The 17,218-nt window shown below is 45.5% G+C and overlaps 1 protein-coding gene and 1 pseudogene across 4 annotated transcripts in view; one reads left to right on the forward strand and one right to left on the reverse strand.

Moving 5' to 3' along the window:
- LOC122555670 (sodium/hydrogen exchanger 9-like) overlaps nt 1-17,218 on the reverse strand; it is a 482,562-nt gene that overhangs the window by 396,889 nt on the left and 68,455 nt on the right. For all 4 annotated transcript variants that reach the window (XM_087993313.1, XM_087993316.1, XM_087993315.1 and 1 more), the window contains one exon: nt 12,815-12,891. In XM_087993313.1, the coding sequence (XP_087849439.1) occupies nt 12,815-12,891 (77 nt within the window). The remainder of the gene's footprint in view (nt 1-12,814; nt 12,892-17,218) is intronic.
- LOC148148233 (uncharacterized) lies at nt 4,631-8,454 on the forward strand (annotated as a pseudogene).

A 17,218-nucleotide genomic window follows, 5' to 3' on the forward strand; every position in this document is an offset into this window, starting at 1 on the left:
CCTTCGGTCCAACTTGTCCATGTCAACCAGATACCCTAAATTAATCCAGTCCCATTTGCTAACACTTGACCCATATCCCTCCAAACCCTTCCTATTCATATACCCACCCAGATGCCTTTTAAAAGTTGCAATTGTACCAGCCTCCACCACTTCCTCTGGCAGCTCATTCCATACACGCACAACCCTCTGCATGGAAGGGTGGTCCCTTTTAAATCTTTCTCAGAGTCAGAGATGTACAGCACAGAAAGAGACCTTTCAGTCCAACCTGTCCACGCCAACCAGATATCCCAACCCAATCTAGTCGCACCTGCCAGCACCTGGCCCATACCCCTCTAAACCCTTCCTCTTCGTATACCCATCCAGATGCCTTTAAATGTTGCCTCCACCACTTCTCACCTTAAACCTATGCCCTCTGGTTTTGGACTCGCCCACTCCAGGGAAAAAGACTTTGGCTGTTCACCCTATCCATTTCCCTCATGATTTTATAAACTTCTATAAGATCACTGCTCAGCTTCCAACACTCCAGGGAAAACAGCCCCAGCCTATTCAACCTCTCCCTATAGCTCAAATCCTCTAACTCTGGCAACATCCTCGTAAATCTTTTCTGAACCCTTTCAAGTTTCACAACATCCTCTCTATAGCAGGGAGACCAGAATTGCACACAGTATTCCAAAAATGGCCTAACCAATGCCCTGTACAACATGACCTCCCAACTCCTATACTCCATGCACTGAGCAATAAAGGCAAGCATCGAAATGCCTTCTTCACTATCCTCTCTACCTGTGACTCCACTTTCAAGGAGCTATGAACCTGCACTCTCAGGTCTCTTTGTTCAGCAACACTTTCCAAAATGCATCACCTCACATTTATCTAAATTAAACTTCATCTGATCAAGATCCCGTTATACTCGGAAGTAACCTTCTTCGCTGTCCATTGCGCCTCCAATTTTCACGTCATCTGCAAACTTCCTAACCATATCTCCTCTGTTCAAATCCAAATCATTTATATAAATGATGAAAAGTAGTGGACCCAGCCCCGATCCTTGTGGCACTCCACTGGTCACAGGCCTCCAGTCTGAAAAACAACCCTCCACCACCACCCTCTGTCTCCTACCTTCCAACCAATTCTGGATCCAAATGGCTAGCTCTCCTTGTATTTGGTCTTATGGGGATCAAGGGTTACAGGGAGAAAGCAGGAGAATGGGGTTCAGAAACTTATCAGCCATGATTAAATGGTGGTGCAGACTCGATGGGCTGAATGGCCTAATTTCTGCTCACATGTTTTACGACCTTATGGTCCATGTATCTGTCAATGAATGATTATTGCAATGCCATTTATGTGAAGAGCTGGTGAGTTCATCCTTAATGCTAGGTGAGGACCATTAATGAACTGTTCTCAGTATTTTGAAAGTCTAAATGATTAATTGCAAGGGGAAGGCCACTGGCAAGAACACAATTGATTGCCACCCCTCCCACCCCGAGCTGCCCTTGAGGTGCTAACTCTCAATTGTGGGCCCAACAGCACTGTGGGTGTTCCAACAACACATGGACTGCAGCTCATCACCTTTACACAGGGCAATTGGGGACAGGCAGCAAACACTGGCCCTGCCAGTAATGCCCCTGTCAGTGAATGGACATCAAAAAAGTCAACAGGAGTTGGGAGGTGCTGTCAAAGCCGCCTGGGTGAGTTGCTGCTGTGTGTTCTACTGGCCATGAGCAGTGGGAGTGCTTGGGTAAAGGACACCAATGGTGGACAGGCAGAGATCAAGGTTGGCTGTGGATTGGCTGACTGCTGTTCCAAGCTGCACCAATCCAGGTAAACCATGGGTACTCCATCAGGCTTGGTGTCCCCCTCTTCAAAGTTGGAGACATTTGTCAGTGAGTCAGGCTGAGACAATTCTTGTGAATGAATTCCCGGACTTCCACTCCAGAATCCATGGTGTTGACGTGCCTGGTCCAGTATGGGAGTCGGGGACGTTCTGCCTGGGAAACCTCAACATTTAAACAGTACTTGGATGAGCACAGAATTGATGGGCCAAAGAGCCTCATCTGTACTGTATGATTCTATGAAATGCTTGTTGTCGTCTTAAAGTTAACATGCATATTGAATTTCAGCATGTCTGGAAGTGCCGAACATGGAAAGCAAAAATAGTTTATGCCCCTCTTGTCAACTGTTCTAAAAGCCCATCTGATATGCTAATGTCTTTTAGGGAAGGAATCTGCCATCCTTACCTGGTCTGGTTTACTGGTGACTCCAGACCCACAGCAGTGTGGTTGGCTCCCTGTTGTCCTCTGAGCAATTAGAGATGGGCAATGAATACTGGTCGGGCCAGTGATGCACACATCCCGGGAATAAATGAGAAAACAAAGATCCAGAGAAAAGATTCTATTTCTCCTGGAGGCCTAGGAAATGTAAATATCTGAAACTACCACATTTCCAGGAGTTCAGACGAGGGGGGAGTTGAAGGGGAGAATAGGAGCACAAAGAAACGAGTCCTGTTGGACGTGTGTCTGGAGACTCTCATTACATTTGAGGAACCAAATGTATTTGTCTCACTCATTTGGCTGTGTGTTATCAGAACTCCCAGTTCCAAAAGGTTTCCAGTTCTGCTCCAGTGTGTAGGCTGATCAAGGCAAGGAGTGAAATTTTGTCAGTACTCTAGTCAGAAAAGTTTCGTGACCTCGGTACAGGTCATTCTGCTATAACATTAATGCAAATTCACTCTTACATGATTGACAAATTGGGGACACTGTTTCTAAAGCGCGAACTTTTAAAGCATATATTGGTTACAACACGATTCCAGCCCCATTAGTTTAAATGGTACTGCTATTAGGCGATTTTCTTATAACACGGGATTGCACAAGAACGGAAATATTGTGTTATAATAGAACTGACTGTAGTTTAATCTTTAGCTGTATTTCAAAGCACGTGATTTGACTCCACAACTTGATTACTGACAACCTAACTACAGTCTACAGGTAGCACAAAGACATTATTCCTTTTCAATCCTTAGTTTATTCTGATTCCTACATCTAGAGAGCTTGTGAAATTTATATCTGAATGTCAGTAACAAGAAATATACTCAAATTTACACTCCTAGAGACAGGCAAGCATTTGGAAAATATAATTAAAAAAGACCATGCTCGCGAAAAAGCTAAGACATGTTTCAGATCCAATTCTTGGAAGAGGTAATGACAAGAGCAGAGAAGAATCATGCAGTTGACACCGATACAGACTTCTTTCCACACAGTAGGATGACGACACATTTAGGGTGTGTCTGTCTCCATGTCCATCTCCTCTCCAACTTTCCTCAAAGTACCACAACCACCACACTCTGAATCATAGAAAGAATCATAGCATCCACACTATGCGGAAGCAGGCCATTCGGTCCACTGAGTCCATACTGACACTTCAAAGAGCATCCCACCCAAACCCACAGCCCTACCCTATCCCTGCATTTCCCATGGATAATCCCCCTAGCTTGCATATCCCTGAACACTACGGGGCAATTTAGCATCGCCAACCCACCTAACCTGCACAGAGTAATATGGCACGGAAACAGACCCGTCGGTCCAACCAGTCCATGCAGATGATTCCAAATTAAACTAGTCCCACCTGCCTGCTCCTGGCACATATCACTCCAAACCTTTCCCATTCATGTACCTGTTGAAATGTCTTTTAAACACTAATTATATCCACGTCCACCATTTCCTCTGGAAGTTCATTCCACATGGCAAACCACCCTCTGTGTAAAAAAATCAGCCCCTCATGTCTTTTTTTAAAAATCTCTCTCCTCTCACCTTAAAAACATGCTCCCTAGCCTTGAAATCCCCCATCCTAGGGAAGCGACATCTACCATTAACCCTACTTATATTCAGTCTTTGGACTGTGGGAGGAAACCAGAGCACCCGGAGGAAACCCACACAGACACGGGGAGAACGTGCAAACTCCACACAGTCAGTCGCCCGAGGATGGGATTGGACACATGGATTGATGAGATTCACTCCTCCAGTGTGCAGTTAATGCCAGGACACTGACTAAATTTAAGGAGGTAGATTTTGACTGAGTAATAGGTAGCAGGGTGACGGAGAGTGGGCAAGGAAGTGGAGATAAAACCGAGGTGAGATCAGCCACTATCATATTGAATGGCTAAGCAGGCGTTAAGGGACTCCTGGCTCCTACACTCTGATGCGTGCGCTAACAGATTAAATCACTGAATGGTGAGCATAGCGAATACAAAATACAGAAAAGCAATTTTGTTTGAAAAAAAAAGAGGAGGAAACATTGCTCCACAAGGTTTGGTGCTCAGCTCACTTATGGCAAACTTTGCATTAATAACTTGGACTTAAAATAACTTAATATCAAAAGACTCCATGGCTGACAAAGGAAAGTCAGGGAAAGTATAAAAGCATATAATGTGGTGACAATTAGTGGGAAATCAGAGGATTGGGAAGCCTTAAAAAACCAGCACAGGACAACTCAAAAAGCAATAAAGGAGAAGGTGATGAAATATGAGAGTAAGCTAGTAATACAAAAGCAGATTGCAAGAGATTTTTAATAGTTATAAAAAGGTAAGAGAGAGGCAAGAGTAGACACTGAAATGCTGGAAAATTAGGCCACACAAGTTGTAATGGGGAACAAAGAATTGATGGAGGAACTGAATAAGTACTTCGCACCAGTTCAAGGCACCAGCAGCATACCAGAACTTCAAGAGAGTCAGGGGTCAGAGGTGTGTGCAGTGGTCTTTACTCAGGAGAAGGTTCTGGGGGGGCTGAAAGTCCTTAAAGGTGGATAAATAATCTGGACTTGATGGGCTACACCCCAGAGTTCTGAAGGAGATAGCTGAGGACATGGGGAGATATTAATGGTGATTCTTCAGGAATCACGGAGTCAGGGAGAGTCCCAGGGGATTGGAAAATAGCTAATGTAACACCCCTGTTTAAGGAGGGAAGGAGGAAGGCAGAAGACAGGAAAATATAGGCTGGTTAGTCTGACTCAGTCAGACTGGATTTGGAGCAGCATCTCCAACACCATCACACTGAGCACGGTGCTCCCCTCCAGGGCTGTGTGCTCAGTCCACTGCTGTACACCCTGCTGAACCACAACTGTGCAGCGATGCACAGCTCAGATCACATCCTCAAGTTCGCTGATGACACAACGGCAGTGGGTCTTATCAGCACAAATGGCGAGTCAGCATACGGAGGGGAGATGCAGAGTCAACAACCCTGTCTCTGAACGTGAACAAGACGAAAGAGACTGTTGACTTCAGGAGGGCACGGAACGACCACTCTCCACTGGACATTGACAGCTCCCCCATAAAGATCGTGAAGAGCACCAAGTCTTTTGGCATCCACCTGGCGGAGAATCTCACCTGGTCCCTCAGCACCAGCTCCATAGCCAAGGAAGCCCAGCAGCAGCTCTACTTTCTGCGCAGGCTGAAGAAAGCCCACCTCCCCCATCCTCACCACATTCTACAGAGGGTTCATTGAGTACCCTGAGTTGCTGTATCACTGCCTGGTTCGGGGATTGCACCGTCTCAGATCATAAGATCCTACTACGGATAGTGAGGACAGCTGAGATCATCATCAGGGTTCTCTCTTCCCTCCATTACAGACATTTACACCACACGCTGCATCTGAAAGACGAAGACCATTGTGGAAAACCCCACACACCCCTCACTCAAACTCTTCTCCCTCCTGCCACCTGGCAGAAGATACCAGAGCATTCAGTCTCTCACGGCCAGACCGTGCAACGGTTTCTTCCCCCAGGTCATCAGGCTCCTTAACACCGTATGATTGGATTCGTTCCCATCTGAAACTCTTTGCACGACTTCTAGCAAACTTTACAAACTTTATCAGCAAGTGTGTGGAGGACTGTATACCCTGGATGAATCAGGACATACAGAACCTGCTAAAAACCAGGCATGAGGCCTTCAGATCAGGAGACCCACTCAAATATAAGGAATCCAAGTATGACCTTCACAGAACCATTAAGACAGCCAAGGATCAATACCGATCCAAACTAGAGACCCAGACAGACACCCGGCGACTATGGCAGGGACTGAATGACATCACAGGTTCTAAAAAGAGACAGTGCAAGATAGCAGACGGTGACATATCCCTCCAAGATCGTCTCAACTCCTTCTATGCTCGCTTTGAGCAGAATTTCAATGGAGAGGTAACACCTATTCTGACAAGTCCTGACAAACCTATCCCAACAGTCACTGCATCAGAGGGCAGATCAGTTTTCCTTTGTGCGAATCCAAGGAAAGCGATGGGACCAGATGGAATACCAGGCCGTACACTCGGAGCATGTGCAGATCAACTGGCAGAGGTCTTCTCAGACATCTTCAACCTCTCCCTGCAGCAGCTACTGTCCCTGCCTGTTTCAAGATGGCCATCATCATCCCAGGGCCTAAGGCGGCTCATGCAGCATGTCTCAATGACTACCGCCCAGTGGCTCTAACTTCGGTGGTCATGAAGTGCTTTGAAAGGCTCGTGGCATTAATCAACTCCAGCCTCCCCATTACTCTTGACCCACTCCAATTTGCCTATCGGACCAACAGATCCACGTCAGATGCCGTATCACTTGACCTTCACTCCTCCCTAGAGCATCTTGACACCAAGAACAGCTACATAAGAATTCCACTCATAGATTACAGTTCAGCCTTCAACACTATTATCCCCTCGAGACTGATTACTAAACTTAGTGATCTCAGATTAAGCCCCACTCTCCAACTGGATCCTCTGTTTCCTGACCCACAGGCCACAATCAGTGACGATTGGGGACAATATTTCATCCTCACTAACACTCAACACTGGAGCCCCCCAGGGGTGCATATTCAGCCCCCCACTGTACTCACTGTATACCCATGATTATGTCACCAAATACCAGACTAATGCCATTTACAGGTTCACTGATGACACCACCATAGTCGGTCGAATATCAGATGGCAACAAAACAGACTACAGAAGGGAGGTGGAAGACCTGGAAAAATGGTGCTCTGAGAACAACCTAGCTCTCAATACCGGCAAAACCAAGGAACACATTATTGATTTTCAGCGGGATATTACTTATGCCCCCCTACACAGAGGTGGAATGAGTGGAGAGTGTCATGCTCCTGGGAGTGGTCATCCACAACAAGCTTTCTTGGACTCTTCATGTGGACGCACTGGTTACAAAGGCCCAACAAAATCTCTTCTTCCTCAGGCAGCTGAGGAAATTTGGCATGATGGCGAATACCCTTGCCAACTTTTATAGGTGGGCCATCGAGAGCATTCTGTCTGGATGTATCACTACCTGGTACGGCAACTGTACCATTCAAGATCAGAGACAGTTACAGAGTGTGATGAACTCGGCCCGGACAAACACAAAGGCCACCCTCCCATCTATAGAATCCATCTACCAGGCCCTCAGTCAAGGAAAGGCCGCCAGCATTCTCAAAGATCCATCCCACCCTGGCAATGCTTTTCTGCAACCTCTACCATCAGGGAGAAGGTACAGAAGCCTGAACACACATGCACCAGCCGGTTCCAAAACAGTTTCTACCCTTAGCGAGAAGATTTGTAGCTCAGGTTGAGGTTTTGGATGTAGGTATGCTCACTGAGCTGGAAGGTTCATTTTCAGACGTTCAATCAACATTAACCTGGTGAAGGAAACACTAACTACACTATTAGAAGACCCAAAGACACGTAAACCACTAACTTCATCAGCAAGGACAATATCGTCAAGCTAGTGGACCTATGCCTTACCACCCACTTCACCTTCAACAATGAAACTTACAGACAGACCAACGGAACACCCATGGGATCTCCGATATCACGGTTCTTAGCAGAGGCAGTAATGCAGAGACTTGAGCAAACAGCTCTGCCAACCATCCAACCCAAACTCTGGGTCCGCTGTGTGGATGACACCTTTGTCATCACTAAACTAAACAAGATAGAGGAAACCTTACAAACCATCAATAATATTCTTTACTGGCATAAAATTCACTAAAGAGGAGGAAAACAACAACAAAGTGCCATTCCTAGATGTCACAGTCGAGCGAACAGCCAATGGGGAACTTCAAACCAGCATCTACAGGAAAACAACACATACGGACCACATACTGAACTACAGAAGCAACCATCCCAACACCCACAAACAAAGGTGCATCAGAACATTATTTCAACGAGCCAACACACACTGCAGCACAGAGGAACTACACAGAGCAGAGAAAAATCACCTATACCCTGTATTCAAAAAGAATGGGTACCCAATGAACACAGTCCGCCGATTTCTCAGCAACAAACCCAAACAAACAGACAAAACACGTCCAGAAACCCTAGCCACTCTCCCCTACATCCAAGACATCTCAGAAATGACTGCCAGACTACTCAGACCCCTTGGCATCATGGTAGCCCACAAACCCACCAACACACTAAAACAGCAGCTAATGAACTTGAAAGACAATAAGCAAAACTAACGTCATTTACAAAATATCATGCAAGGACTGTAACACACACTACATTGGACAAACAGCAGAAAATGTAGTGTGTAACACACACTACATTGGACAACAGTGGGCGGCACGGTGGCACAGTGGTTAGCACTGCTGCCTCACAGCGCCAGAGACCCGGGTTCAATTCCCGACTCAGGCCACTGACTGTGTGGAGTTTGCACATTCTCCCAGTGTCTGCGTGGGTTTCCTCCGGGTGCTCCGGTTTCCTCCCACAGTCCAAAGATGTGCAGGTCAGGTGAATTGGCCATGCTAAATTGCCCGTAGTGTTAGGTAAAAGGAGCAAATGTAGGGCAATGGGTGGATTGCGCTTCGGCGTTTCGGTGTGGACTTGTTGGGCCGAAGGGCCTGTTTCCACACTGTAAGTAATCTAAAAACTAGCCACCAGGATACATGAACACCAACTAGCCACAAAAAGACATGACCCTCTCTCACTAGTATCTTCACATACAGATGAGGAAGGACACCAATTCGACTGGGACATCACATCCATCCTAGGACAAGCCAAACAAAGACACGCACGAGAATTCCTAGAAGCATGGCATTCCAACCGGAACTCTATCAACAAACACATCGAGTTAGACCCCATCTACTATCCCCTGAGAAAAGGAACAGGGAGTGACTTCACCACAGGAAATATCACCAACCCAAAGACACCCAAACATATAAATAGAAAGCAGGAATTTTCAGCATTGCTGCGCCTGAGGCTCACTGAAGATGTTACCTAGTAGGGTGACGAAATGCCTGGAAATGAACCTTCCAGCTCAGTGAGCAAACCTACATTCAAAGTTTCTACCCTACTGTTGTTAGAATACTGAATGGACTCTCAAACTCTAAGCATTCGTTTGTACCTGTGTTTTTGTTTTTGCCGCTGTTTACCTATTATTTACTTATCTCTACTATTTAACTGTCTTGCTCGCAAGACAAAGCTTTTCACTGTGCCTCGGAACACGTGACAATAAATTCAATTCTAAAAATTCTAAATTCTAATTGTTGCTAGAACAATGTTTTATTATCATTTTTTAATCTTTTTTACGGCAATTTGTACACCATTGTGGCTATTGTCTTGATGTGTCAGACATTACTGTGCTGTCTTGTGTGTTTTGCATTTCTTATCCATTTCATGCAGTGTACGATTGTGTAGTTTGTGCTGTCCATGTAGCAGCTTGGTCCCAGAGGAACGCAGTCTCGTTTTTACTGTATCTGTTGTATACGATAGAAATGACAAATAAAAGCTAATCTATTCTTGATTTCTTAAATGGGGAAAGGCTTCAGAAATCTAATGTGCACAGGGACTTGGGGGTCCTGGTTTAGGATTCTCCTTAGGTTAACATGCAGGTTCATTGCTGATGAAGGGCTTCAGCCCAAAACGTCGACTCTCCTGCTCCTTGGATGCTGCCTGACCTGCTGTGCTTTTCCAGCGCCACACTCGAGATTCTCATCTCCAGAATCTGCAATCCTCACTGTCTCCTAGGTTTAGTTGGCAGTTAGGAATGCAAATGCAATGCTAGCATTTGTTTTGAGAGGATTAGAATAGAAGAACAGAGGTGTACCGCTGAGGCTGTATAAGGCTCTGTTTAGACTGCATTGAGAGAGGTGTTGGGCTCCATATCTAAGGATAAATGTGCTGGCATTGGAGGTGGTTCACAAGAATGATCTCGGGGATGAAGAGCTTGTCATAAAGGGAGCAGTTGAGGTCTATACTTGGAGTTTAGAAGGATGAGGGGGGGATCTGATCAAAACGTACAGAATACAGAGAAGACTGGATAGAGTGGATGTGGAGATGATGTTTCTACTTGTTAGAGAGACACCAGAGTGAAGGGACAACTCTCCGCTATTGAGATGAGGGGAATTTTTTCAGCCTGAAGATGGTGAATCCAGAAGGCTGTGGAGGCAAAGTCATAGAACATAGAATAGTACAGCACAGAACAGGCCCTTCAGCCCACGATGTTGTGCCGACCACTGATCCTCATGTATGCACCCTCAGATCTCTGTGACCATATGTATGTTGAGGAGTCTCTTAAATGTCCCCAATGACCTTGCCTCCACAACTGCTGCTGGCAACGCACTCCATGCTGTCACAACTCTCTGTGTAAAGAACCCGCCTCTGACATCCCCTCTATACTTTCCTCCAACCAGCTTAAAACTATGAGCCCTCGTGTTAGTCATTTCTGCCCTGGGAAATAGTCTCTGGCTATCGACTCTATCTATGCCTCTCACTATCTTGTATACCTCAATTAGGTCCCCTCTCCTCCTCCTTTTCTCCAATGAAAAAAGTCCGAGCTCAGTCAACCTCTCTTCATAAGATAAGCCCTCCAGTCCAGGCAGCATCCTGGCAAACCTCCTCTGAACCCGCTCCAAAGCATCCACTTCTTTCTTATAATAGGGCGACCAGAACTGGATGCAGTATTCCAAGTGCGGTCTAACCAAAGTTTTATACAGCTGCAACAAGATCTCACGACTCTTAAAACTCAATTCCCCTGTTAATGAAAGCCAAAACACCATATGCTTTCTTAACAACCCTGTCCACTTGGGTGGCCATTTTAAGGGATCTATGTACCTGCACACCAAGATCCCTCTTCCTCCACACTGCCAAGAATCCTATCCTTAATCCTGTACTCAGCTTTCAAATTCGACCTTCCAAAACGCATCACCTCGCATTTATCCAGGTTGAACTCCATCTGCCACCTCTCAGCCCATCTCTGCATCCTGTCAATGTCCCGCTGCAGCCTACAACAGCCCTCTATACTGTCAACGACACCTCCAACCTTTGTCATCTGCAAACTTGCTGACCCATCCTTCAATCCCCTCATCCAAGTCATTAATAAAAATTACAAACAATAGAGGCCCAAGGACAGAGCCCTGTGGAACACCACTCACCACAGACTTCCAGGCAGAATATTTTCCTTCTACTACCACTCGCTGTCTTCTGTTGGCCAGCCAATTCTGTATCCAGACAGCTATGTTCCCCTGAATCCTAATCCTCCTGACCTTCTGAATGAGCCTACCATGGGGAACCTTATCAAATGCCTTGCTGAAGTCCATATACACCACATCCACAGCTCGACCCTCATCAACTTTTCTAGTCACATCCTCAAAGAACTCGATAAGGTTTGTGAGGCATGACCTGCCCCTCACAAAGCTGTGCTGACTGCATTTAATCAAGCCATGCTCTTCCAGATGGTCATACATCCTATCCCTCAGAATCCTTTCTAACACCTTGCAGACGACAGACGTGAGACTTACTGGTCTGTAATTGCCAGGGATTTCCCTATTTCCTTTCTTGAAGAGAGGAATTACATTTGCCTCTCTCCAGTCCTCAGGTACGACTCCAGTGGAGAGCGAGGATGAAAAGATCTTCACAAGTGGCGAAGCAATTGCATTTCTCGTTTCCCAAAGCAGCCGAGGACAAATCTGGTCCAGGCCTGGCGACTTGTCAATCTTAATGTTTGACAAAATTTTCAGCACATCAGCTTCCTCTATCTCTATCCATTCCAGCATGCACACCTGCTCTTCAAAGGTTTCATTCACTACAAAGTTTGTTTCTTTCGTAAAGACAGAAGCAAAAAACTCATTTAGGGCTTCCCCTACCTCCTCAGACTCCACACACAAATTCCCTATGCTATCCCTGATCGGCCCTATTCTTTCTTTGACCATTCTCTTATTCCTCACATAAGTATAAAATGCCTTTGTGTTCTCCCTAATCCGTTCTGCCAAGCCTTTCCTCGTGCCCCCTCCTGGCTCTCCTCAGACCATGTTTAAGCTCCTTCCTTGCCTGTCTGTAATCCTGTAGAGCTGAGCTTGACCCTAGCTTCCTCCACCTTATGTAAGCTACCTTTTTCCTTTTGACGAGAAGCTCCACCGCTCTCGTCATCCAAGGTTCCTTTATCTTACCCCTTCTTGCCTGTCTCAGAGGGACATATTTATTCATCACTCACAACAACTGTTCCTTAAACAGTCTCCACATGTCTATAGTGCCTTTACCATGGAACAATTGCTCCCAATCCATGCTTCCTATAGTCAATAACAAAAGAAACTAAATTTAGCAAACAAAGCTATTTTTGTGCAGTGTAAGATGGAAAGGTTTAAAAACTGGGACTGCAGGATGTGGTGAAAGGCCTTGTGAAACCATTTCAACCATATAACACAAGCTCCTTGGGTATTGGTGTTGTCGGAATATCATAAAATCAGTACTTTCCTATCCCAAGCCACCAAACAGAAATCCCAGGCTCTCTGCTTTAAAGACCATGTTCACATAACCAAAGATAGCTTTGCCAATGACTCGAATTCTGTAACTTAGCATCAACGTTTACTCACCCAATCACAATACAGGAAATGGCAGTGCCAATAAAAGCATAGGTTAGAATTGACCCCAAATTCCTGAAGAACTGTCTCTGTTAAATAAAAAGACAAAAGATGACAGATAACATATTGCTTCAGAACGCATGCAAATAGCATCATTCTCAACTGACATTAGGATATCCTGGCAGATAATAAATACGTTCCAGAATTATACACCAGATAAAAGATACATTCAGAGGCTGAGTTAGTAGCTACTGAAAACTATTTGTATCCCTCATCTAAAACAGGCATTCTAACCCTCATGTTCAAATCTCTCTGCCGCTCCTTGTGACAATGCTGTCACTTTAAAAAAGGTTATTTTGTTCTTGTTCCCCCCCCCCCCCACCCCCGCCGAGAGGTTGTAAAGGCAGAGGTGACAACATGTCCAGTTTAACAATAGAAGGGGAGTGGCCAGTTCTCCCAGTTCAGGTTTTATCTGATTTGTTTGAGCTGTAGCAGTCTCAGGATGTCAGAGTCCAGGGGAGTTGCAAGCTTCAGAAAAGAACTGACTTGCTTCTGAAATATGGATGTTGTTCCCTCTTAGCCTGTAAGAATCTGTGTTTGAATTTACCTTTTTGCCAAGGGGTGTGTTCATGGGATGTTACTGGATTGGAACGGTTAATTAGTAATAGTTGCTGTATCGGGTCGGTTACGTTTCCCAATAGTTGTTATTCTAAATTCCGGAGTTTAGAAGTGTGATGCTGGAAAAGCACAGCAGGCCAGGCAGCACCCAAGGAGCAGGCTTATGTCTGAAACATCAACTCTCCTGCTCCTCGGATGCTGCCTGACCTGCTGTGCTTTTCCAGCGTGTTACAAAGCTGTTTCTTTAACAAGGTTACGTTGTCCTTGTTTTTTTCCCCAAGAGAGGTCGTAAAAGACACAGATTCTGAAAAATCTGGGGGTGAAGGGTTTCAGGGCCAGTTTGATTAAAGCTAACAGATACTCCCTCAGACAGAAGGCTTTCAAGTTAAAAAAAAACACTTGTACAATGAAAGGGGAGTGGCCAGTTCTCCAAGCTCAGCTTTTCTCTGGTTTGGTTTGGTCTGGCCATTCACTGAAAGTGGTCAGGCAGCTGTAAAAACTGCTGGACCCAAAGAAGTAGATCCATGCTGACCCTTCCTCTCTTTGACACCTCTCCTATAAGACGGTGTGTTTGATTTTTCCTTTTGTGCCAAGGGGTGTTTATGGGGATTGTTGCATGTATTCAGAACAGCATCATTAAATGGGGATAATCGGTTGGGTTTTTGGAAAGATCAAGTTATTCTGTATTTTTCTCCCTTTTTGTTTGTGCTTCATTTGGGAATTTTGTAAATAAATTCTGTTCTGTTTCAAACTAAGTGGCTTGACCAGCTGCATCGGTCCTGGAAGATCCACCTTACACCTGCTTAAAACAACTGGCAAAGTTAGGGTCTCAGCCACTTTCTTGAAATGTTTTGAGGGGCTCTGGTCTGGTCCATAACAAGTGTTACACTTTGTGACTCTGACTCTCCAGCATCTGCAGTCCTCACTTTCTTCTTATTCTTAAATTTTGTTTTCTTTTGTTCGTGTTTCAACTAGAGAGTTTTTAAATAAATTGCTTTGCTTAAAGCAGAGTGGTTTGACCGGCTGCATCACACCTGGAGCGTCCACTTCACATCAGCATTCAAAATCTAAAAAAGCTAGGGTCTAGGTTACCACCTTAACATATTTTGTGGGGGTTTGGACTGGTCCATAGCACTCCTATAATCTCAAGTCTCACAACCTGCGAAGATTTTGCAATCCATTAATTCCTGATATATAAACATCCCCAATTTTAATTGCTCCACTCTTTATGACCAGGGTCTTTCAGAGGGATTTGTCCCTTCGGAAGTTGGAATCGGGAGGGAAAGATGTGTCCAGTGGTGACATAAAGTAGCAGATCTGGCTGAAGATGATCCATCGAATGTGGATACTGATGCTTATGAAGGCAGTGACAAAGGAAATTTCTCTAGTTCTTCAGAGTAAATGGATTGAAGGACATGGGAGACAGTCAGAACAGGGAATTGACGTCAATGATCTAAGATGGAGCAGGATTGAAAAGCCTGGTCCTAGTTTCTATGGAGACAGCCAGAACTGAAATACTCTACTTGCCAATGTTTTCAGCACAGTACAGGCCGTCCGACCCTTGATGTTGTGCCGACCCTCTATCCTACTCTAAGATCAGTCTAACCTGCAGACCTTCATTGTACTATCATCCATGTGCCTATCCAAGAGTTGCTTAAATATCCCTTATGTATCTGACTCTACTACCACTGCAGCAGTGCATTCCACTCACCCACCACTCACTGTGTAAAGAACCTACCTCTGACATCGCACCTAAACCTTCCTCCAATCACCTTAAAATTACACCCCCTCAGGATAGACATTTCTGCGCTAGGAAAAGGTCTCTGTCCGTCCACTTTATCTATGCCTCTCAACATCTCGTACACCTCTATCAAGTTGCCTCTCACCCTTTTTTGCTCCAATGAGAAAAGCCCAGTTCGTTCAATCTTTCTTCAGAAGACATGCCGTCTAGTCCAGGCAGCATCCTGGTACATCTCCTCTGCAGCTCTCTGAAGCTTCCACAGTTTTCCTATACTGAGGTGACCAGAACTGAACACAATATTCCAAGTGTCGTCTAACCGGGGTTTTACAGAGCTGCAGTATAACCTTGTGGCCCTTAAACTCAATCCCCCGGTTAATGAAGCCGACACCCCATACATGTTCTTAACAACCCTATCAATCTGGGTGGCAACTTTGAGGGATCTATGGACAGGGACCCCTAAAACAAATGTAGCTAGACAGTAGAAAGCCATCATCTCCCACTTTCTAAGTTACTAAATTCCCTCATTCCCTTCATTAAATCATATCCTTCATCAGCTTCAGGACAAAGAGATGGAACTATACTCAGATTTAGACTCCCTACAGTGCGGAAACAGGCCCTTCGGCCCAACAAGCCCACACCGACCCTCCAAAGAGTAACTCACCCCACTCTGATTAATGCACCTAACAACTATAGACAATTTAGCATGGCCAATTCACCTGACCTGCACATCTTTGGAATGTGGGAGGAAACCGGAGCACCCAGAGGAAACCCACACAGACACGGGGAGAATGTGCAAACTCCACACAGACAGTCGCCTGAGGCTGGAATAGAACCTGGGACCCTGGCGCTGAGAGGCAGCAGTGCTAACCACTGAGCCACCGTGTCACGTAATGCTGTTCAAATTCCAACTATCTGCTTAATGAATGCCACAGAAACAAGCCAGAGATAGAAAGCAACAATGTGGGTGGCACGGTGGCACAGTGGTTAGCACTGCTGCCTCACAGCGCCAGAGACCCGGGTTCAATTCCCACCTCAGGCAACTGTCTGTGTGGAGTTTGCACATTCTCCCTGTGTCTGCGTGGGTTTCCTCCGGGTGCTCCGGTTTCCTCCCACAGTCCAAAGATGTGCAGGTTAGGTGAACTGGCCATGCTAAATTGCCCATAGTGTTAGGTAAGGGGTAAATGTAGGGGTATGGGTGGGTTACGCTTCGGCGGGTCGGTGTGGACTTGTTGGGCCGAACGGCTTGTTTCCACACTGTAATGTAATCTAATCTAATCTAATCTAATGTGGGTGGGGGAGTGGTATGGTGGCAATGCCACCGGCCTAGTAACCCAGAAGCCCAGATGAACCCTCTGATGGAAATGGGTTCAAATCCTACCAAGGTCACTGGCAGAGATTAAACGTAACTAATAAAATCTGGAGTGAAAAGCTAGTCTTAGTAATGGTGACTATGAACTATCATTAAAATTTTTAAAAATGCATGAGATTCACTAATGAACTACAGTCATAGAAAAAGGCCCTTTGGCCCATCGAGTCAAAAACAACCACCGAAATACTCTAATTCCATTTCCCAGCATGTGGCCTATATCCTTGTCTTGGCATCGCAAGTGTGCATTTAAAAACTTCTGAAATATTATAGAACATAGAACATAGAACATAGAAGAATACAGCGCAGTACAGGCCCTTGGGCCCTCGATGTTGCGCCGATCCAAGCCCACCTAAACTACACTAACCCACTATCCTCCATATACCTATCCAATGCCCTCTTAAATGCCCATAAAGAGGGAGAGTCCACCACTGTTACTGGCAGGGCATTCCATGAACTAACGACTCGCTGAGTGAAGAACCTACCCCTAACATCAGTCCTATATCTACTCCCCCTTAATTTAAAGCTATGCCCCCTTGTAATACCCGACTCAATACGCGGGAAAAGGTTCATACTGTCGACCCTATCTAACCCCCTAATCATCTTGTACACCTCAATCAAGTCACCCCTAAACCTTCTTTTCTCTAGTGAAAACAGCCCCAAGTGCCTCAGTCTTTCCTCATACGATTTT

The sequence above is a fragment of the Chiloscyllium plagiosum genome, unplaced genomic scaffold, assembly GCF_037043375.1.
Source record: "Chiloscyllium plagiosum isolate Xiang-an unplaced genomic scaffold, Cpla_swu_hap1 HiC_scaffold_13, whole genome shotgun sequence".
Taxonomy (NCBI): domain Eukaryota; kingdom Metazoa; phylum Chordata; class Chondrichthyes; order Orectolobiformes; family Hemiscylliidae; genus Chiloscyllium; species Chiloscyllium plagiosum.